At 41.7% G+C, this 24,485-nt stretch overlaps 1 protein-coding gene, 1 long non-coding RNA gene and 1 other non-coding gene across 7 annotated transcripts in view; 2 read left to right on the top strand and 1 right to left on the bottom strand.

Annotated features, from left to right (window-relative positions):
• GARNL3 (GTPase activating Rap/RanGAP domain like 3) overlaps positions 1 to 24,485 on the bottom strand; it is a 138,734-nt gene that overhangs the window by 72,179 nt on the left and 42,070 nt on the right. For all 5 annotated transcript variants that reach the window (XR_004319493.1, XM_032478462.1, XM_032478463.1 and 2 more), the window contains one exon: positions 7,021 to 7,095. Coding sequence is in view for 4 of the 5 variants with exons in the window: in XM_032478462.1 (XP_032334353.1) it covers positions 7,021 to 7,095 (75 nt within the window). In the remaining variant the exon portion in view is untranslated. The remainder of the gene's footprint in view (positions 1 to 7,020; positions 7,096 to 24,485) is intronic.
• On the top strand, positions 402 to 24,485 carry LOC116663267. Its single transcript, XR_004319494.1, has 3 exons — positions 402 to 477; positions 7,983 to 7,992; positions 24,475 to 24,485. It is a non-coding gene; the product is annotated as an uncharacterized LOC116663267 (long non-coding RNA).
• On the top strand, positions 13,322 to 13,425 carry LOC116663436. Its single transcript, XR_004319690.1, has one exon. It is a non-coding gene; the product is annotated as a U6 spliceosomal RNA (small nuclear RNA).

Here is a 24,485-nt window from a genome sequence, read left to right as displayed (position 1 = left end):
ATAGATGTGTAAAATATGTAAACATAAAAGGGCCTAAATTAGAAAGTTAAGGTCCTTTAACTTCTTTCCTGACCTCTCATTTCTATTCCAGAAACAATTTCTATTAAATTCTTAGGTGTACTTGTGGAAATTTTCTTGCATATTGACAAGCACGTTTACCTTTTTTTAGTTTCAACAAAATGGGATAATATTATGCAAATCATTCTGGAACTTGCTTTTATGTCTAACACTGCATTGTAAACATTTTTCTATGGTATTACATATACCTCTACCTCATTCTTTCTAACAATTGCTAAGCATTCCATTGTATAAATATATCATAATTTACATAATCATTCCTCTACTGATGGAAACTGAGATTCCTCCAGCATGCTAAGCACATATGTTACCACTGAGTTATACCCCCACCCACCTTGTTTTTCTATTTTAAAATAATGCTATAATGCACATCCTAGCAGTAGAACTGCTGGCCAAATGGTATACACATTTTTAATGATTGCTAACTGCCTTCCCAAAAGATTGTACTCATTTACATATCGCCCAACAGTGTGTAAGAAAATCCTCCCCAGGCTAAGGAAGAGATTTGTAAAAAGCTGTGAGATTGCCCCGCCTCCACTTCACCATATACTAATTGACACACACAAGTGAGCTGTAAGGGAGGTCTCCAGTGATCTACCCGAGGGTCACACTCATTTTAATTAATAATCAGAATGAGCACACAGATGGCAGGATAAGCACATCTGAAGGTGATATAAAAAGTCTCAGTGGGTTAGCTAATAGGACAGGTGACAAACTCAAGATGTCAGAAAAAACTCTTGACAATTAGCAATTATGGGACACATAATGAGATTAAATTCAACGTGGACAAGGCAAAATCCTACACTTAGGTACAAATACAAATTACACAAGTACAGGATGGAGAAGGCCAGGTGCTACAAAGTAGCAATTCTCTCTCTTTTTACCCAGTAGGAGATTGAGGCTGAGTGACCTTGAGTCATAAACTGGTAAGTGGTAGAGCTGAGGTCTGAACCCAGGTTGGTTTGACTCCAAAACTGTCTCCACTACACCACGATGTTGCCTCACAGCTCAATAATAGCACGCATGAAAAAGACTGGCGTGGGGAGTTGAGTATAGTAGGTTCGTAAAGAGTCATCAGGCTTCATGAAAAGAGTGTGCCTGGCAAGGAAGGGGAGTGGCCTGCTTCACTCTGTGGCTGTGCGGGCGCACCTGGAACCACCTGTTCATTTCTGAGCACTTCCACCTAAAAGGTGGACACGACCTCACATGTGTCCAAGGAGCAGCTGCGAGGGTGCTGATGAGTGGAACTGAGTCCATGTCTTAGGAGAAAAACAGCAGATGTCCTGGAATGCTTGAAGGCCTATGGTGTTGAAGAAGACTCAGCCTTACACTATGGGCTCCAGAAACCATAAATAGAAACTCTGAGTGGAAAATATAGACAGTTGAATTCTGTTCAATAAAAAGAATTTTCTAGCAATTAGAGATGCTGAAAAATGGAATTAACTGCTTTAGGGTTGTGATATAATGGGGAATATATATTTGGTCTTTGGCTCTCTGGCTCCTGGCATAGAGCTCCTAAAACTCTTGGAATTTCCTGAGTAATAAGGGTGACAGGAATATCTTTTGTTCCAATGAGGCCACTCCAGGTGGCCCCTAGATAGCTTCAGGATGAGGCTGGCACCTAGAAAGACCAAGCTTGATTAGAACTTGGAACTTTCAGCTCCACCCTGCAAATTTCAGGTAGGGGGGAGAGGCTGGAGATTGAATTAATCATCAATGGCCAATGATTTAATTATTCACACCTATGTGACAAAATCTCCACAAAACCCCTACACGATGGGGTTTGGGAAGCTTCTGGGCTGGTGAATACATCATGGTGCTGGGAAGGTGGTGCACCCAGAGAGGGCATGGAAGCTCTGAAGCCCCATCCTCCATCCCTTGCCCTACACATCTCTCCCATTTGGCTGTTCCCCAGTGGTATCCTTTATAATAAATGGGTATGCTAAGTACAGTGCTTTTGAGTTCTGTGAGTCATTTCAGTGAATTATTGAACCTGAGGAGGGGGACTGTGGGAACCCCTGACTTTGCAGTCAAGTCAGATGGATGTGTGGGTACCCTGGGTACCTGATACCTGACACCGGTATCGGAAGTGAGGGCAGTCTATGGGACTAAGTCCTGAAACCTGTGGAGTAACTCCAGGTAGTTATGGTCAGAACTGAACTGAATTATAGGATACTCGGTTGGTGTCAATTGGCTGGTGTCTAGAGGGAAAAACCTATCAAGGAGTAGCAAGTTTCCCATTACTGGAGATAGAGTCAAGCAGGGACAGATGAGCTGATGGTTGGCAGAACTGTTGCAGAGATTCATGCTGTGGGTGGGGGATTGGCCTAGATGAACTGTATAGCAGGGAGGTGTGGTCCACAGATAGGAGCTGATTTGTAAACAGTCTATGATGAAGTAGACAGTTGTGCAAAGCAAGACTTCAGGACCTCTCAGAGCAGCCTGACATTGCTGTGGCGCTCAAGTACTTGCTTAAGGGATTAGCTTCCTTAAACAGAATCCAGACCTACCTGGGTATTACTGAATTTGGTGGTGAGTTGTATGAGGGGTGTGTGTGGCATATTGGTCATGCATAGTAGGACCACAGTTCTGCAACAGATTGGAAATTACAAAGCAGGCCCTTCACCAAACACAGCCTGAGAAGCATTGCTCAGAGGCCTGGGCCTCACTGTGAGGTCCTTGTGGCCACCCTATCTAAGTAGGGCTCCTCCTGTTCCTTTCCCCAGGCTGCCTGTGTGTTTTCTCCACAGGAGGTAACCAAAACTTGCAATCATCCTATGTATCTGTGTTACTTATTTATTGACTGCTTCCCTGCCACAAGGGCAGGGACCTAAGCAGTCTTATTTATCCCTGCATCACCAGAGCTCAGCCTGTCTGGCACCAAGAAATGACCCTGAGTGGGGGTTGAATGAATGACTTGATATATGAAAAGCACTCCTAATATAACTTATGTTTTTGGTTATGACGAGCTTTTAAATTATTCAACCAACCCTCCCACTGAAGAAACTAAAAGTATAGAAAAATATTAAAGTCACCCCCCAAAAAGCACTGAAGTGCTCACAAGATAGTAAGGAATTAAATGTAGCTAAAACAAAGGCAAGTGGGAACCCAGAGAGGTAAGCAGAGCATGGAAATTCTTTTTTAGTTTGAAAATACTTATCAATCCTGGCAAAATTAATCTTGGGTTTTGGTGACCTCAAGGCACATGAGGGCAAAAATCAGATCCCCAGGATCCACTGAAGTAGGTAAGTGGAACAGCAGACCCACCCCACATTAAGCTGGGACCCCACAGGGTTCCACATTCAAGAAAAGAGAGAGCCAGAGGAGACCACCTCTACCCCAAAGACTCCAAGCAGCTTGCCCCTGTGCAGAGCGGAGGAACATCTCTGAGGTGCTGGGAGCACTGACCAGCGTTCACGTCAATTTGCAGCTCCGTTCTGCATCACCTGTGTGGTTTAAAGTCTTGAGCTGGGAGTTTAAACATGTCTGGCAAAAGCAAATGCACACCCTCCCTCTGATTCTGACACCAATTCTAATACATGTTTTTTTTTCCCACACCACCAAGCAATTCTCTGACACCAACTGGCTGCCCTATAACTCAACTCAATTCTGACACTATCTATCTGGAGACAGTGTTGTATCCCACAATTTAAGGGCTTAGTCCTAGAAGACTGCTTCTCCACCTGCAACTTCAGATGCAAAGCACAAATCCAGGTTGTCACCTGTGCTTCTGACCAACTGGCTATAGATTGAAGGTTCCAATGACCCTCTCTGTGGGTCTGATTAATTTGTTAGAGCCCAGAACTCAGACACATTTTACTAGCTAGATTACTGGTTTATTATAAAAGGATATAACTCAGGAACTGAGAGATGGAAGAGAAGCATGGGGCAAGGTATGTGGATGTCGGAAGGGGCGTGGAGCTTCCACGGAGCTTTTGGGTTTTATGGAGGCCGCATTACATAGGCACAATTGATTAAATCATTGGCCATTGGTGACTGGACTCAATCTCCAGCCCCTCTCCCCTCCCAGGAGGTTGGGGTTGGACTGTAAGGTCTAACCTTCTCATCATGTGGTGGTTCCTCTGGTGACCAGCTCCCATCCTTAGGAAACTTAGGGGCTTTCCAAAAGCCACTTACTAACATAACAAAAGACACCATGATCGCTCTCATTACTTGGAAAATTCCAAAGGTTTTAGGAGCTCTGTGCCAGGAACAGGTACAAAGACCAAACGATATATTTCTTATTATAAGTCACAGTATCATACTCCCTACCCAAAGTCAACTCATCCTAAGCCTTATATTGTTCCTAAAAATTCATCCTCAAAAGCAACAAACAGCACGTAATCAGGCAGCCAAGCACACAGAGAAACACATTACATCATGAGCACGTGCCAGGTGAAAAATCAAACAGACAGAGCCACAAAAACCTCACATACTGGAATTACCAGTCACAGATAGTAAAATCATTATACTGACTGTTTAAAAAAATATAAGACAAATTTGACAATATCTGAAGGGAAGAGCAAACTGTAAAAAGTAACCAGGCAGCCTTGGATTAGGCAGTGGTTTCTTGGATACGACATGAAAAGCACAAGCAACGAAAGGAAAAATAGATGAATTAGATCTCATCAAATTAAGAAAATTTCATGCTTCAAAGGACACAATCAAGAAAGTGAAAAGACAAGAGAATGGAAGAAAATTTTGGCAAATCATATATTTAGTATCCATACAGTATAAAGAACTCTTAAAATTCAATAATAAAAGGAAAAATAACTCAATAATGAAATTGCTTTGCAATTTGTTCATGGGTTTGAAAAACTTTAAGGAGCTAATGCACTAACTCCTTTAACTAACTCAGGGCAAGCCAGGTTTTTCCCCTATAGGTTCCTCTATGGTCTTTTATCAGGCTGTGTGCTAGCACTGGCCAGAGCTTTTAACTGAAGGCCATTGATACAAAACCCAGCCAAAGTGCTCCAATTGAGTATTCGTGCTCAGTGGCTTTGGTGGAAATAAAATTCAAAACAGTATTTGAGCCTTGATATCATATTTCCCACAGAAGCAATCTGAGACAGGACTGTGTTTTGGACACAACAGACCACAAGGATTTGTGAAATCAGTAACTCCACCGAATGGTTCCAAAGATGTTAAGTGAACCGCCAGTGGCCACACTGCTGGTGAGTTGTGGCGCCATGATTTGAACCCAAGCAGTCTGACGCTAGAGCCACCCCTGCCCATGATCCTCCAAAAGTGATTTCCAGTCCCTGCCCCTGTCCTCTGGCATATGGTCTGGCCAGGTGACAGCGCCAGGTGAGGAGTGTTTGATAACCAGAGTGTGTGGCAATCGAGGACCACACGAAGGTTCCATCTGTGTCTTTCCTGGGAAGTGTGGATTTACTCTAGACACTGGTCCTGGCAGGAGCCAGAGTTGTGATTCTGAGGGGTGGGGCAAGCCGGTGCACTTTGTTCATCTGGGGCTGTCCTGAAGTTCTGAAAAATTTTGGTAGCAGAATGATGTGTTGAGGAACAGCAACTTCTGGGGTCTCTGGTACTTAAAGTAGACACTCAGCAAGGTGGCTGCCAGCCTTCTGAGGACTGGAGAGTGAGGACTCAATGCTTCTGTCCCTGACTTAGTTCCTGGGACACCCTTGGCTGATTGAGTCTATGATGATAAGACTCATCTCAGGAGCAGGACCATTTGGGGACGGCTGTTTCCGAGCTTCAGAAGCAAATTTCCTTGGGATTGCCGTCTTCTATGCAGATCAGTTGACATCATTCTGGACAAGAAGTATGTAGGCACATATTCAAGGGTCCAGCCCAAGATGGGACCGTCCCCTTTGCCTCACAGAACAATGGTGAGGATACCATGTCTGGGTAAGGGGGTTTGCTAAGTTAAGGCAAAGACAAAGAAGGGCAACAACTTCCTGAATGCTGTTGGTTTCAAGTTAAGTCCACAGCCCACGACCAAGAACATGATTAAGGAGGTGGTCAGGAGGGCAAGGCTGGCTATGCAGCCCTACTTACAGGAACAACAACAACCATCATTACTATTACAGCTATCACACTGAATTCTCACTACGTGCTGGGCATAGCACTAAGAGCTTACAAGTTTAGCTCACTGAATTTCTCAATTATCCCAAGATAGTTTCCATCTTACAGATGAAGAATCTGGGCTTCAGAAAGGGTGCTTATTTGCTTGGGGTCACACAACTAGGAGGTGGGAGAACTGGAACTTGAACCCAGATTTGCCTGATTCCAAAGCTGGGGGTGCTGGAGCACTACGATGGGCTACCCCTCAGAGAAGCAGCAAAGTAGAAAAAACTGGGGGCTTAGACGGCACTCTGCAGTTTTGCGGGTAGATCCCAAGGGATGGAGTGGGTAGTGGAGGTTTTAAAGAAGAAAGGCCAGTGAGGTGAGTCCTTGTGGCCTACGGCAAGGAAGACCAACAGAGCCCAGAAAGAGGGCTTGGGCCCAAGGAGTGGCAGACAGGGATGGCCTCCTTTCCTGGTGTCTCCTCTGAATAAAGATGACATTTTGTAATCGCAGTCACTTTTCACATCTCTCTCTGGGACCCTGATATTGCTCATACGGCAGCGCCAAATGGACCAGCCCAGCAAAGGCGAAGAGCTGGGGTTCTGGCGCCACTCACAAGGGTGTGGCTGTGAGTTTGTCTCCGGTCTCAACGCTGGCAGACCACCTTCATGCGTCTGCCTAATTTTATTACAGATCTTTCAAAGGGTGTTAATAGTGCCTTACATACAAAGAATAATGGCGCTTTCTGAACTTCCCGTCTGCTTCAAGCAAGCTCTGAAGAGCTCTAGTTGAGTTCCCAGGCTCCCCTCAGGCAGCCTCCTGTGGCAGTGAGGATCCCCAGCAGCTCACTGCTGTCACAGGCACCACGGTCATGTGCGGGGTGACGATACGGGACCTGGGAGGCTTCCTTACCTCATCTGAAGAGCCATTTTCCACTCTGAATCTTCCGGCCCTTTGGATGGCTCCATCAGCATCGCTGGAAATAAGCTAGGGGACAAAAGAGCACTCAGTTAGGAAGCTGGGTTTGCAATGCCCCTTCCATCTGTCCTTATCTGCCTGTAAGTCAGTCAAATCCAGCGAGAGCTGGAGCGCCCAGCCCAGAAGTTGATGGTCTCTTTGAAGCTCTATCAGCCACGTCCTCATATGTAGGGCCCTACGGTCTTCAGGAAGTTGAAGAGTAAGGAACACCTAACCCATAAGAGTGGAAAACAAGAGCATCAAATCTAAATTTGAACATATTCCAATACTGAAAAGCACTGAAGTGATGCTCCCTGAAAAACAACCTTAATGCACGTCAAACACAGACAAGTGCAGCTTACACATGGCAAAACCAAAAGCCAAGTCTCAAGTTCAGCCGCCTTCATAGGAAAGCCTGAAAAACAATTAATGACTGGCAGAAACTCAACACTAGCATCACAGAAAGCTCTTGTGCTTCATTCAGTTTTAAACAGTTTCCAAAAGGCCAATTAGTCCCTTCACAGGCGGGCAGCCTGTATTTTAGCTCTGGCAATACGATGCTAACAAATAGACAGTCTTCGTTCAAGGAGCTCGGTGCTGGAAAGAGATGAGTTAAAAGGAAATCAGGGCTTGGAGCATCAGTCCTAACATGACTGACTCAAGACTTCTTAACTTACTTCCTCCTATATCTTCTAGATTTCTCAGTAGCAACATGGGGCAATGACATGTCTTATTTTAACCTTTTAAATCTGCCCCAAATTTGCAGCAAAGATCTGCTGACAATTTCCATATCCTAGACTCATTAGAACACACTTGCCCAGAGGGGCACTTCTCACCACTCTAACTCAAGGCTTACCCAGTAAAAAGATATACAATTTCTTATGGAAGATTATCTCATATTTTCACTCATGTTTAAGAGATATGAAGGTATGAAAATAAATGGAAAAATTTCAGGAAAAAACTATACAACTTTTCCCAAGGAAAATTGTATGAAAAAGATTGATAAATTCCATGATAAATATAAAAATAATAGTATCTAATATTTATTGAGTGCTTCTATATGCCAGGTACTCTTCAGGCCTTAACATGTATTATCTCATTTAATTCTCATAAAAACAACAAAGTTGGTACTATTATTATCCTCATTTACGAGTGAGGCAACTGAGGCAGAGAACGTTTAAAATAACCAGCTAAGGTCACATCTAGTATGTCGTAGACCTGGGACGTGAACACAGGCAGTCAGATTCTAGAAGCCTGCTATCCTCATTAACCACTACCCTACTTAACCATCCTCCATGGAATGTCCATGATAGGGTCCAGTTTTATACCTAACTTTATCCTGCAAAATAATTTCTAAAACATATATGAAGATTTTTATGTATATGTTTACCTTTTATGTCATCAGATCATTATACTGTTGAGAAACTGAAGATGGGCAATAGAGGCTGTGCTGTGAAGAATTTAATTTGCCCAGGGAGGTCTGGCCTTTGCTCTTGGCTCCTGGGAGTTGATCTCTAAGCCCTAGGAATGTCCTGTGTGAGTATCTGTTTACCTGGGGACTTTGAGCCACATGGGAGAGTATGGTGGGGGCTTTGGCTCACACGGTATCATATCTACCTCTGGACACCAAAACCGAGGTGAGCTTCCCTGGTTGGCAATACTCCACGTGTACTGCCACACAGCATTGCCAGGAGGCGTTAGTGCTGCCCATGACGCCATGGGAGAGGACAGCTGGAAGATCTGCCTTTGGATCTTTCCCAGACTCTGTCCCGTGTGTCTGTTCCCTTGGCTGATTTTAATCTGTATCCTTTGCTGTAATAAATGGTAAGTGAGCTTAACAGCTTTCAGTAAATTCTGTGAGTCCTCTTCTAGCAAATTATCAAACCTGAGTGACCCTGGGGACTCCTGAACTCTGCAATTGGTATCAGAGGTGAGGGATCTTGTGGATGGTTTCCTAACCTTACAGGCCAGTTCTAAAGTACAAGAGCAAGATGAATTTAGGTATCCTGGGGTCACTGCCACTTTCACAGGGGAGTATAGAGGATTCAGTGTCAGTTCTTTGCTTGTGAGCCTCTACTCACTGTTAAAATGCAGAGAATAGCAAATCAGTTTCAAGTCGGGTGTTACTGGTATAGGCTGCCTGAAGGGCTTTGGGAGAGGCATTCTGAGGTCACATCTGAACTTGGCAAGGAAAGAGAGCTGCAATCTATTACTAAGGTCTGCCACAGGTGTATAAAGAGAGAGGGTGACACACACATCCCTGAGTTAGAGGTTGGTAGACACAGTCCTCACTATAGCCAGTCTCATCAGGGCCCCAAGAGTTGAGAAAGGAGCTGATGGTCATTCACTGATTCACTCAGACATTCACATAACCAATGTAAGTAGTGATACTGCCAGGCACAGGCTATACTGCTCTTTTCCTCTGATGAGATTAGAACAAGAAGCTTATTGCTTACTTTGATTAAAAGGTTCAAGAAGAAGAAAGGAAGGATATGTTTAATGATTGGATGGTTAAAAGGAATTTAGCTCCCTCTTGACTACAATCACGAAATCCACAAAGACCCTGGAATCCTGCCTCCATCTAACCTGTTTAACTCCATCACATCACCACCTCCACCATCCCCATCTCCATCCAGGTCACTGTCACCTCTCACCTGGATGATGACCACCTCCTGATCGGCCTGTCCATCCACCCACCACTGCTTCTCTCCAAACAACTCCTCACACTGAAGTGCAGGGGATTTTGGCAACTGCAAATCTGATTGTCCCACGATCCCACATCTAGCCCAGCAGCCCCACTCCTTTACCCCAGAGGACATGCACAACGCTACTCCCTCGCCCAGAAGGCCCTCCTCTCCCATCCTCCCATCGTGAACTCCTTCTCATCACTCAGTTTCACCACAGTCCCCACCTACCTGCCCTGGCCTCAGCTGCCTGGGGAAATGCCCCAGAGCAGTCCTCCCAGTTGTGATTTACCTTTCTTTCTGCCATTACCCACGCCCTCCTTCTACGCCCATGCAGAAGCTCCAGGAAGACAGCGACTATGTTTTTTTCATCACCGTACCTCCAGAGCTATGCTCATTGCCTGACTTAGTACAGATACCCACTAAAAAGTTATTACACAGGAAATCTGTGAATAGATGAATGCCACATCCCTGTGGCTATGACTGGGGGTGAGATCTAGTCCAGTTCTGGAAACCAGAGAATGTTCATTACTCACACAAGAAATTTCAAAGAAATTCTACCACATCTATCATGAAGGAAAGACCAAAGTGAAGGACAGACCAAATCACGTGAATCACCATTTGTGAGGGAAAGGCAGCTCGAGTGGCAATGTGATCAAACTTGCCAGGTCAAACTATCCCTGCTGAGCTCCCACTGGCCAGGCCTGTCTCAGGTGAGGGTGGGTGTTAGGACATTAGGTGGGAAGGGGATCTACCAGTCACACTGGGGACGTGATTCTCGCAGGGACGTGAAATGGCAGTCCCAGAGCTCCCCTGCCTGCCTCACCCTCACAGCTGGCTTGGACAGCTGGCTAAATAAAGCAGAGGGTGCCGGGGAGGCTGGTGCTGACCAGGCTGGTACACCAGCTGATGTGAAAGCTCCAGTGAATTATGGGATGAGAAAAACAACACTGCAGAAAAAAAATCCATTTAACATGACAGAGAAGCTATTTCTATCAGTAGTTTTCTTTCCGTTATTCCTCATAAGCCTCTGATCTGGCCAACTAAAACTATAAAGATCTATAAACTCTTCCCTTTGTTGGAAGGAGGTTTGCCACAGGCATAACATAAAGACCCATCTAGATGCCCAGTACTGCACACCCAGAAGCCCTCTCCCCTGACGCCTTCTACGTGGTACAGAGTTCTGGCTACTGCCAAAATCCTTTCTTGCCACCTTCCACAGTAATGGAACTATAGCCGGACACATGGCTAGACCACATTTCCCTCAAGGTGGCCATTTGACTTAATTCTCCCCACTTGAAGGTGGGTCAGAGTCCCAGGTGGCACACAGGGATCTCGGCCCTTTAGAGAGGGAAGGTGCCTCCCCTACGTGTTCTTCCCCTCTCCACTGACTAGAACCTCAATGACCAGAGAGACCTTGACGTCCATATTGAAGACAGTGGGTTCATCTCGAGCCTGAATGTGCGGGGCAGAGTCACTCAACAAAAAATGCTTGGTTGGATATGACAGAGAAATACAGTTGTTCTTAACTGCATTTCAATGTTCTAGGCCAATTATATACCCTGTAATATACCCTACAAGGAAGAACAAAGAAAAAAATCATTGAACCAATGACAAGTCCATAACTTAAAATGTAGAAACTGATCTGAGGTATATGAGCAAATGTTCTAGAAAACATATTGGCTATAAAAAGCACAAGGAAATTTTAGGCAATTGCTAATTGTAATAATTTGGGAGGATACTTGGTCTATGAAAATGGAACAATCTGTGATTAGCTTTCAGATGTAAAGTATAGTTTCTGAATTTTGAAATGTAGACCACATTTCACAGTGACCACACTGAATTGAAAATTAGATATTGAGAAGAAAATGCCTCCAAGAGTAAATTAGAATATCAGTTTGAGATAGATAGAGGAAACTGACTATCAAAAACACAGAGAAAAATGCAAGGAATCATAGACTGAGGTGTTATTAAGATGGTCTTTGGGCAGGGAACCCAAGAATAACCAAATTATTCCCTAGACCAACCAACCTCTGGTGAGGTCTAGACCACAACTAGAGAATGAGCTAGACCACAACTAGAGAATGCCTTTTTTACTGAAGACTGGCCTGAAAGGTTTAGAAACATAGAGAGCAAGTCAGTCTGAGATCTCATCACTCCAAAGCCAGCAGAGAGAAAGGGAGTCCGTCAGTCTCCTCATATAGGGGTATATCTGGCCCTTTGTTACTCTTCTAGGAGAAATGTCCAAAAAGGACATTCCCACATGTGCTCCAACCTTTGCAAGTGCCGCTCTACCTACCCAGGAGTTCAGTGACCAGTAAGATGTTTTAATCTTTCAATCCAGATCTTACTCCTGAAAGATGGAGTGAAGGAGAGGGGTAGAATGAAGAAGTGGGTAACAGGGAGCCTGGAACTCCTCCTAGAGGTCAATGGAGAGAAGAGTACAGACATTGCAATAAATAGCAATGGGTTATACTCCCCTATCAAAGGAAAAAAGACTCCAGGATTGGAAACATAAATGAAATCCAACTAGCTGCAAGCAAGAGATAATAAAATAAAACAATACAATAAGACAATCATGAAAAAGAAAGGCAAAGGAAAAAATATTCATGGTAAGTTGGGGAAAAATGGTTAGGAAATAATAAAACCAAAAGGTAGAACTTAGGAGAAAAATATCAAATTTAAAAAGTTATGGTACATGAATAAATAGATCTACTGCTCCCAAAACACAATAATTATAGACACTGATTATAAAGCAAAACTATTATAAATAGAAGTTTCTAAAATTATAATTATAATGGGATATTTTAGAATATTTCTCTTTGATAGGCCAAGGCTAAAACTAGTAAGGAATTAAAAAAATTCAAATAATAAAATTAGTAAGCATGCTTTAATAGACATTAACTAAATTTATCAAAGTACAAATAGAGAATACACACCTTTTAAGAACATCTATTAAAGTTTTAAAAATTGATCAAATATTGGATAGAAAGTAAGCATGAATAAATTCTATAAAATAGAAACTGTATACATAATATTTTATTTATTATTAGTTTTTATTTTTTAATGGAGGTATGGGGGATTGAACCTGGGACCTCATGCATGCTAAGCACATGCTCTACCACTGAGACATACCCACCTCCCTAGAAACTGTATAGATAATTTTTTAGCATCATCCAACTGAATGAGAAATTAGTAACCAAAGGACTAAAAATTGGGAATTTAAAATTATCTGAAAAAACTCTTGGTTCAAGTAGAAAAACTAAAATTGGACACTGTTCAGACCTCAACAGTGAGAACAGTACCTATCAAAGGAGATAATGCAATTGATGCTACATTTACAAGAAAATTCATATTCTTAAATGATTTCATTATTAAACAAGAATGAATAACAACAATGAACTAAGCATTAATTTCTAGAAGATATAAAAAGAAAAATGAAATAAATCCAAGGAAAGCAGGGGGAAGGAATCAATAAAAGATCAGGGCAGAAATTATAGATTTAGGAAGACAGCAGAATCAATGAGTACATCCAAGAGATGGCTAACAAGCCTGATTCTAAAAATCAAAGAATGCTTGCTTCGGCAGCACATAGATTAAAATGGGATTGAAATAGAGAAGATTAGCATGGCTCCTGTGCAAGATGACATGCAAATATGAAGCGTTCCATATTTTTATAAATTAGGAGTTTGGGATTAATAGATACATACTACCATATGTAAATAGGTAAACAACAAGGACTTACTGTATAGCACAAGGAATATATTCAATATCTTGAATATCTATATTTTTTGTTTTGAGAGGAGGTAATTAGGTTTATTTATTTATTTTGGTAGAAGTACTGGGGATTGAACCCAGGACCTCAGGCATGCTAGGCATAAGCTCTTCTACTGAGTTATACCCTGCCCACCTTGAATATCTATAATGGAAAAGAATCTGAAAAAGAATATATATATGTATATACATATATATAACTGAATCAATTTGCTGTACACCTGAAACTAACACATATTGTAAATCAACTATACTTCGATAAAAAAGTAAATAAATAAAAAGCAAAGAAAAAACACAAATATATGGAGTGATAATAAAGAAAATATAATTGCTGAGAAGAAAAGAGATTTTAAAAAGTGTGAGAGAATACCATATGAGACTATGCGAATATTACCAATAACTTCAGTAAAGTGGAAATTTTCTAGGAAAATATACACAATGAAGATTATTTTACAAAGAGAAAGAAACCTGCATATACCAATAACTGTTTGTAGAACTGGAGAGGTTGTCAGAACAGCGCCCCACAGAGGCAGCCTAGGCTCCGAGGGCCTTTGGAGGAGGTGAAGGGCCCATCCTCACCTGCCACCTACACCTTCACTCAAAGAAAGCAGGAGAGAGTTTCCCTACAGAAGACACAAATAACAGAATTCTTTTGCATTTGTTTGGGTACAGAAGGTCAGGGAAAGGATATTAACACATATTTAACATCGGTAATGCTAAGGGAAAAGGACAAGATTGTTATGCTATTTTACTTCATTTTGCCTGACTTCTCTTAATATGGTCAAACACCAAAGGATCAGTGTTGAGGAAGACAGTGCCCAAGAGAGAAAAGGGAAAAACAAAATCAAACCTTCACTTGGTTACGATCTGCCAGGCACTATGAGGGATTCCTTTAGAGTTCCTGCACTGCCCAATACTGTAGCCACTAGCCCCATTTAAATCCAATTATAAATTAATTAAGATAAAATAAGAAACATTCAGTTCCTCTGTTGCTCTGCCTACATTTCAAGTGTTCAATAGCTGCTACACTGGGTAGTGAAAATGACAAATTTCATTAGTCACAGAAAGTTCTGGACAGGACTGTGATATGCTGGACTTTGATGCAACTCTGGGTGACCAAGATTAATTCAGTTTCTCAGGCTGAAACTCCTTCAGTTAGCTAAATACACTAAAAATGGTGGAAATTCACATAATTTAATATCCAGAGTAGAGGCTTGGTCCAATCTCAGCCAAACTGTAACTGACTCTTTTAACATGAAACAGTAGTCAATGTATTAGCTGTTTTATTTCCAGAAAAGTACTATCCAAGCAATAATATCCATTTGTATGATTTAACAATTTAATGCAAAAGAAAAAATTAAAATAGGAAGAATAAAGTGTTATTCATTAACTACTATAAATAAAAGTATTATTAGTTTAATATTAGAGGCAATTAGATGAGAAAATTTCCTAAATTAATACATACATTTTCAAAAACCAAAAAGTTCTTTTCCTCTCTACTTAATTGCTTTGTTTCTTCGGGCTGGTGTCTGTTTCCACACCTAAAGCAGTGCTAGGATTCCCTGCAATCTCTGTTTATCACACACTGTGTACCTGGGATTCAGGCATATCTGAATCATAGAAACAGTATTTTAACCTAGGAAAAAATCTTTAAGCATTTATGTAAATTATATCTTTAAAAATAATATTTCAGATTTCCACCCCCTGCCCCATCTCCTTTCTTTAAAATGAGTGGTTACAAGAGTGGGTTTTGGGACCCAGCTGACCAAGTTCAAATCTCAGTTCCACATTTACTAGCTGTGTGACCTTAGGCAAATCACTTAATTTTTCCTTTCTAAATTTTGTATTTGTTATCCCTAAAATTAGGGCAATGATTGTGGCGACTTTAGGGCTCGAGGAGAGAATTCAGTAATATAAAACACAGAATGAGCCTAGAATAGTGCCTGGACATAGGAAGTGCTCAAGCATGTTATAACAATGCATATTATAACAGTATCGTAACGATTAAAATAAAATGCCCTGATTATTGTTAGTATGATTAGACTATTTTAATGCTGCACTTAAACTCTTCAAAGCTCTGTTTAAACATTGGTCTATCTTGCCAACATTATTGAGAACCTGTTTCTCAGGGCTGGTACTAAGTGCTGGATTTATAAAGAAAAATGCAACATGATCCTGCCCTGGAGAAGCACAGAGCCCAGTGGGAGAGAAAGACGCACACACATATAAACAGATAAATCACCACACAACCTAGTTAAATGCCACAGCACAGAAGCAAGGATAGGGCACCGGGGGAAGGCACAGGCTGGAGAGACAACTCTGCCTGGGGGAGCCGAAGGTTTCATTGCTATAATGCAATTTCTTCTGGTAGCTGTATAGGACCTTTGAGAAATGACTCCTAGCATAAGCAGATTTTTTTAAACTACAAATACTGGTCAAGCAGACCATTTGCATATGCAAATCACAGATATGAAGACAAACACATACACCCCTGATTTAGAAAGTACTGCTCAGAAGGGAAGAAAGGAAGTTAAAATGTTTCCATCAAGAAAAGGCTGGGGGATAAGGGCTAAACATGGGCTGAATGAGCCTTCACAGACTGGTGTGTGCTGCTCCTGGGCCCTCGTTCACTTCTGCTGCCTGCAGAGAGAGGCGAGAGTGTGGGGAGCAGGGACCACAGGAGAGGTTCTCTTCTTCCCACTTTTTCACCCCAGTCCTAGTCTGCCTGTGCCAAAGGGCGGGGAAAAGATTTGGGAGGCTGGGCAGCTGGAGTGCAGAGCACAGGGTGCATGTCAGAACACGCAGATTGGTTAGAAGATTCTCTAGCTGGGAAGATAAATGTTGACTGAAGAACCACCAAAGCCTTGGATCAGGGCTCAGACTTTTCTTATCATCCTCATCTCTGGCTACCATCCTCAGAAACTCAATGTCCATCATGATGATTCATCTCATGTCTTGAGCTCACGGCCTTTTGTTTTCTCAAATCTAATGACCTCACTTGACTTCATGGCTTTGCCATCGACTTCTAAGACCCCAAACATGCTCTCACCCAGACTGGTACAGCTTTGTCATCACAGCACCTAACTTATAACCCACTCTGGCTCTTTCAGTACATATTCTAGCTGCGGATCAACCCTGTACTTACCAGCACACAGACCTTCGTACTGCTGACTGCTCCTCAAGCCCATCAAGTCAAGTCCCAGCTCTCAACCACTCCCACCAAGTAAACTCTCACTCTTCCTCTTCTGTGTTCAAAGAAACAAGTTTCCATACGACTAAGCCTATGTCAAGCTCCTGCTCCTTGACCACGGCTGGGTTGTCACTGCCACTCCCCATTTCTTTTATCCATGCCTTTTTCACTTCCCATCACATCTCCCATCTTGCCTCTGGCTTGTCAGTCACCAAATTACCACTTCAGAAACACATTTTCTTCTAAGCAGTGGCCTTTCCATCTATTCTATTCAGCAATCTGAGGCAAGTCAGGATGAGTAGTCATCTAACCCTCCATCTCAAAATATATCCATCTTGATTTCCCACTAAAATAATATCTGACCCACAGTCCCTGATACTCAGATTCCCAGTAAAATATTTGTAAAGATTCAGCACAAAAGATGACACTTCATGAGCCTGAAGACTGATTGTCCATCCTATGGCCAAAATATCAGGACACTTTCTACTCACTATATGGCCAGTGGAGAAGAACCGGGAAACATATTTGGTTACTGACTTTGTTGCCTGAACCAGTAAATTTGTTCACAGAAAGCTGGAGGGCAATTTACTCTTCTTTCCATCATCTCCTCTTGGCTAAGAAACACTGGGTCCATATGAAGAGTGACAATAAAATACTGGGAGTCATCCTTTTACTTCATGAAATACTGCATTTTGAGGTAGCCGCAGCCATTCCAGCACCAAGAAAACATTGGGCAAGATGTGGGGAGGGAGGGAGACAAAGTCCATCTTAGAAAATACAAAGCAAAAAGTGCCACAGGTAGGGAGAGAGACAGGAAGGGTCCTGGTAGCAGAGCAGCCTAGGGAACACAGTTTTGCCAATACGCCAAGCAGTTGGCCGCACCAAAGTGTCGCTGGGGATGGGGAGAGATTTAACCTTCATAATCTCCATCGCATTCTTTAATCTACACAGGTGGTATTTTCTCAAGCTTTTGTAAAGAGCTAAGCAAACATTACTTTAATAATCCTCTTCCAACCAGACTGCTACCTGTAGCCCCCTAAGTCCCGGCTGTATGTATAAATTCTAGAGCCACTGGTTCAGAGCAGCAGAAAGTCAAGCACAGAACATCCTATCTCATTCCTGTGAGCTTTACAAGATAAACACCAACTAGACCATGGATATTTGGATATTGATCCAGATGTTTAGTTCAGAGCAGCTGCAGTACCCAAAAGGACAATGAGAGCTGAAGGCCAGTTGTACATTGTCTGTTGAAAATACAAGGTTTGAATAGCTCTTTGTTTTCATTTGAAGATTTTGTAAGAAAACAAACAAACAAAAAACAACGCAACATTGTAAATCAACTATACTTCAAAAAAAAAAGGAGTTATGAAAAAAATGCTACATATTATCCTGAAAACTAAAAAAGGAAGCACATCATTTTTTTTCACTATGAAACCAAAAAAAATTTTAGAAAAGCAGTTGTAGTCCTCAATGAGACAGAAAACACAATTTTTGCAACAAGTGTATACAGCTTGTGGAAGTGGGCAAGATTTAAAAAAAAAAAAGAGGACCAAAAATGAAAATATAGAATTTAAATCCTGATTGGAGGAAGAAAGCAAAATGTTTACTGTAGAAAACAGACACAGTAATGTTTATCATTTGAGATGGTTTCCTAGAATGAAAAGGAACAAAATAAAATGAAAATAATGAGAAAGAAAAGACAGTTACAGAGGACAGAGAAAAAGATCTTCCTTACTGCTTCAAGGGGGAAAATGAGCACTAATCAAAGATAAAGCTGAAGAAAATATTCATCTGTAACATAAGACCTGGGTCTAAGTACCACAAAGATGCAATGTTTTAGGCAAAACTGGTAAGAAGAGAAAATGCAGACAAACTATGGGAAACATTTTAAAAATAAAAGAATAAAGAAGATTTGAGAAAGCTTCAGGCAGAAAATGTTAACAAGAAAAAAAATAAACTGAACCGTCTCAGGCTTCTTTATGAACACTAAAGGGCAGAAGATAACTATACTGGGTTGAACGGTGTTCCCGCTGACCCTGAAATTTATATCCACCTGGAACTTCAAAATGTGCCCTTATTTGCAAAGAGGGTCTCTGCAGATGTAATTAAGTAAGTTAAGATGAGGTCACTGGATTAGGGTGGGACCTACGTCCAATGGCTGGTGTCGTTATAGGAGAAAAGAGAGGTTGGTGCAGATACATAAATGCAGATTAGGAGGCCATGTGCTGCAGAAGCAGTGACTGGAGTGGTCATCTACAAGCCAAACGGTGTCAGGGATTGTTGGCAACCTCCGAAGCTGGAAGAGGCAAAAAAGGATTTTTCCCCAGAACCTTCAGAGAGGGAGTGTGGCCCTGCTGACATCTTGATTTCAGACTTCCAGCCTCCGGAAGTACAAGAGAATAAATTTCTGTTGTTTTAAGCCATTCCATTTATGGTAATTTGTTATGGCAGGCCTAGAAAAATAATACAATAACAATAGATCAAAATTTGTGAGGTTTTAAGAGAGAAAGATGATGACTCAGAAATTTAAAAAACCAGCCAAGCTGTTCTTATGAAAGGCATAGCTCGAGACATTTTCAGACACAGAATGACTGAGAAAAGATAACCCTCACGTACTGCATAAAAAAACTTACCTGGAACTGCAGGGCAAGGATGCCTGCAACCATGATATTTACTATTATTCTAGTTACAGCCAATGTGTAGTCAATGCAATCAGACATTAAGAAGAAATAAGAGATTTAGATGGAAGAAGACAAAGTTGTCTGTGGAAGAGCATCTATGTCTTCAAAAAGAGAATACTTTGTTTTTAAGTAAAGAAGCACAATAAAATATATAGCCTCATTTTGTATATAAATTTAATTACTAAAGGGACATACACTAAATCTTAATAGTGATTATCTGTAGGTAATAGGATTACAGATAAATTTAATTTTCCTGTGCTTTTTCAGTATATTTCAAATTTTCTATAATCAGCATATATTCCTTTTATAATCAGAAAAGTATGTTTAAAAGTATATCAACACACACATACACACCCAAAGACTGGGAAGTAACAAAATATTTAAGAAAAGAAAAATGGAATTGATCAGACACCAGATATTTAGCAAAACTGATCTTTTAGCTAACACAGCTATGTACAACTGGGGATATAGCAAAAAAGAACAATGGCAGCAAGCTATGTACAACTGGGGATATAGCAAAAAAGAACAATGAGTCCTGCCCATTAGAAAAGGTAAGAAATCTGCACAAATAATTACAGTGTAAAACATGACAGGTGCCACAGAGAAATGCAAAGAACTGCAGGGATCTGAAAAGTGAAAGATGACTTTCTCATAGGGAAATCAGGTAAGAACATACAACCAACAGGATTTGGTAAGAGAGCGGATGTGGGCTATGGGTGATTTCCTGGTTTGTGAAATCAGCAACTGAAAGGGAGGTAGAGCCACTCATGCCATGATTTGGGTGGTGAGTTCAGGAGTGGGTATTTTAAGGTTCAACTGCCCATGGCGATGCCCAGTGGGCATCTATATGCCATGAATAGAGACCTGAGAAGAATATAAGGATCTGTGAGTCTAAAGACAGTACCCGAAGTCATGGGGGTAGGCAAGATCATGAGGGAGAGCATGTCCAGTGAGAAGAGTGTCTGAGGCAGAATCCTGAGGAGCAGCCAAATGTAAGGGCAGGCAGAAAAGAAGAGATTCCCACAAGAAGCTGGGAAGGTGAAGTCGGGAGGCGGGAGGAAAAATAGGAGAAGGCAGAGGTGTTGACGCCAAGGGAGGAGGAAGTTTGAACAGGGCGCAGGCGCAGGTAGGCCTGCGGGATAAAGACTAGAAGCATCAACTGGATTTGGTAGCAGGGAGGTCTCGGGTGACCTTGGCAAGAGGAGGCCCAGCAAAGAGCCAGAAGGCGAATTTGGAAGGGAAACTGTGGGACTATCATCTCAGGGATCAAAAAGAGAATTTAGAGTGGCTGAAATGTACTCCCAAAGCAATTAAAAAGTCTTCACATCTATTAAGCAAACACAGCTTGAGACTGTATTTTAAGACTGTAACACAGTGATAACTGCCATTTAAAAAGCTGAAGTCAAAAAGCACACAGTCCTTCTCTTACACATAATGGAGCCCAAAGCAACTACTTTAATTAAGTGGGTAAAACAGTTCAATATAAAAATAAGAATATTAGTTGTGGCATGAAACTGGGAGCCCTTTTTGGTAGGTCAGTCATGGCGGCTACACTGGATTTGGGGCATGCCTTTTCCTAAATTCACCCAGCGAAGGGGAAAAAGGGAGCAAATTCTACAACCTACAGATACTCTCCTCTCTTACAAAGAGTGTGAATCTGCTCCAGCCCACTGAAGGGATGTGTACCCCTAGGAAGCAGGGACTCGACCAGAGACAGGAGAAAGCTGAAGACAAGGGTCTCAGCTCAGGGGCGCTGAGAGAGACCAAATGCAGCCTCAGATGCTCTGGGTCCCACAGCCGCAGAGAAATTTCTCACAAGTTGCCAGCCAAGGGGCAACGAATAAGTTAAAACCACTAGACTTTATTCTGAGGGCCTGACAAAGAGCTCTGAATGTTCAGAGCCCACACGGTGAAAGGCTGGCAAAAAGACAAAATTCCTTTTCAAGGTAACATCACTAAAAGAAGTAAAAGAGTGGTTTTCAAATTGTTGGGTGTGTGTTCACGGCTGTTCAATACTACAATTTTGATGGCAGACCTGCCTAAATTCAGAAGTAAACACATATGTACAAAAGCACCTTTCAGAAAACTGAAAATATTTTCTATTCATAGGAGCAGCATACAAAGGTATATAACATTATATATTTTTGATGAAGCTTAAACTTTTTCTTTGCTGCAACTGATAATATATACTGCTGAGCCTGGTCTTACTGAAAGCTGAGGTGGGCATGCGACAGGACCTGGTATAGGGCAGAGGTCACTTTGGCACAGATAAGATGTGAGACGCAACAGGTATTATCAAGCAGACATCAAGAAAGATTGTGTGTTTGAGACACACGTGAGAATTTTACCTCCAGAGTATACAAGAGACCACAATCAAGACAGAAAACTCGATTTGCTGTGAAGAATTAACCAATAAACAATATGCTAACAGTTTGTATCTCTGGTTATACAAAATATAAACTATTGTATATTGATCAAAATTTGAAAGTATTTTTTCTTATATGAGGTTAGTTATTCCTGGGGATTCAAGATAGATTCATTAACTGCTAAGCACTTGCCCCATTATTCTAGATGAAAAATGCACTCTTTTTCAAAAAAAAAAAAAAAAAAGGAAAGTATGTTCACAGTACACCAGTTGAAGGGTACCATGTCCCACCAGCTGAAGATCACTAGAGTTACAGAACAAAGACCCCAGGGTGCCAGCAGAAGGTGCAGGAGCCAGAGATTGTGAGATGAGCTGAGGGGCCACAGCAGCAGCGAGGGTCACCCTGAGGAGGACGTGCAGCAGCACAGGAAGGGGAGACATGTGCGGCCACCAAAAGGAGCAGGAGCAACCCAGGCCCAAGGAGGGAAGTCTAATTTTGAAACTGGAGAGCATGCTGGTGCCCGAATATCACTGAAGTGGCTGCTTCCAGGGTCGATTTTGCCTGGGAAAATTTGGAGGACTTGTTTGGTATATTTATTATGGTGTGTTTAGCTAGTTGATTTGGAAGACTTTTGGACACCAACTATCCAGACTATTAACACAGGGCTCAGTGCTCAAGATGGTCACCAAATGGCTGGTCAGGTGATGCTAATTCTCTCCAGCTGTTTTTGATCCTAGGAAAATAGGTCATAAAATCACACTAATCAATAAGTAGGGTAGGGAGGAGACAAGGGTTAAAACTATTCTATAAACTAGACTACCATCAGTGGGGGACAGAGGATGTGCTGTTAAGGGCTAGAAGCTGAATACAGAAATATTTTAAAATTTATGCTCTATCTTACTGTTTCAAAAAGATTTAAAGCAGCTTACTGAAATATACCTTACTCAAAGGAGAAAGTCAGACAGAACAAATTCAGAACAAGAGAAAATTAGATGTGGGTAAATAAACTGAAAACAAGAGAATAAGATTAGGTTGCATGTTATAAAATCCTGTAAGGCTGTTGGAGGCAAGCCATAAATAGGGTCCTGAGCTTCCTAGAGGCCAACGTAAAGAGGGAAAAACCCAGCCACTCAGAGGAGTCCCACTGCTTAAAATGTTAACAACAAAGCAGCTTTTTGGTCCTGAGAAAAAGCTTTTCTCATAGGTCCTCTTAAAGGAGACACTATGTGGCAGACGGAGAAAACTCCTTAAGAGTTTCCTGCAAGAGACATACCGTCCAGAACCATGTGGCTCTTTTCCACTCTGTTCCTCAGTGCAGGTTTAAGGCAAAAGGCCAAGGTGCAGATCAAGAGAAGCAAGACTAAGAAGAGCCAAGACAGGCAGGCCAAGTGTTTGTAGCTAACTTATGGTTGGGCCTAATCCAGGAATTAAATTTAAACCATTTATAGCATGGACATCTCTTTGGATAATTCTTTATGAACATTCTTCTTAAAATCAAGCTTTTGTTAAGATTTAGACCAAAGAGAGTTTGAAATTACACATTTCAGCTAAAACACACAGCAGAGCTACTCTGTGCTGCTGATTAAGGGCAGAGGTGTTTGCTCTAACAATCAACCTAATTTCCTTAAAAACAGTCTATAAGGAGCAAGGCTATGAGAGCTCGGGCTTGTAGACTAAGAGATTAAGCACAAGGGCTCTTGGAGTCAGACCTGAGTTTGAGCATAACCTCTACGCTCACTAACTGTGGGAACTCTCTGAGATCCTCCGATACATGGGAATCTATTCAATGTCCGCAAACGTATTCTGAGCATCCACAGTGTGTAGTGTAATCAAATAATATCCACTGCCTTCAGTCGTTTGTGAGGATTAAATAGGGGAAGTCACCGAAAATATTTAGCCCAGTGACTAGGTGCATAGTGAGCATTCAGTAAATGTTAAAACTAATAATAATAACAACAAAATAATCATAATAAAAGGTTTCTGGTTCCATTCTAATGCATAAATAATTACATGATTAAGGTCTCCAAGTTCATTACTGAAAATAGCCTGGAATTTTAGCCTGGAATTTTAGCCTGGAAAATGTTCGACGTCAGCCACAAAGGCATCAAAAATATCAGAGTCCCACATTTTTAAACCTTGTTAACTCACTGATAACTCCAGGATAAATGTTGTGCCTTGTGGTACCTACATGAGTCAACCTGCTATAAAAGCCTTAGATATAAGCTGGTTAAATATTAGAGAGCATCTGCCAAAATTATGATTCTAGTTGTCGACTGCTGAAGTCTTGATGTTCTGATGTTCCTGAGGGAAATATGCTAGTACCTTCACTCATCTCTCAATTTAGTGATACTACATGGAATATAATTCTCCCATAAAATGCCTCTGAAAATAAAAAGCCTCCTCAACCCTGAACAGAGAACAAAACTGCACTGTATTAGGGATGCCGGGCAGGCAGCTAAATCACTCATTAGCCAAGAGTCATCTTTCTGCACAACAGTCCCACAGGCAAAATTCAAATTCGTGCCTGAGCAAAAATACAAATTACTACATATAAGACTTCAAAAATCTTCACACAGTCAAAATCTTAAACATTAAAATCTGCAGATGCCAACCAAGCTCATGATAAACCAACCTTTTTGGTTGTACTTAGTACAGCCAAACATCCTTTGAGGCCACCCTGAGTTCATAGCAACAAAACCATGCTACCGTCACAGAGACACGTCTG

Source organism: Camelus ferus, chromosome 4 (assembly GCF_009834535.1).
Source record: "Camelus ferus isolate YT-003-E chromosome 4, BCGSAC_Cfer_1.0, whole genome shotgun sequence".
Taxonomy (NCBI): Eukaryota; Metazoa; Chordata; class Mammalia; order Artiodactyla; family Camelidae; genus Camelus; species Camelus ferus.
The sequence above is the reverse complement of the archived record's forward strand: the minus strand, read 5'-3'. Positions and strand labels throughout refer to the sequence as shown.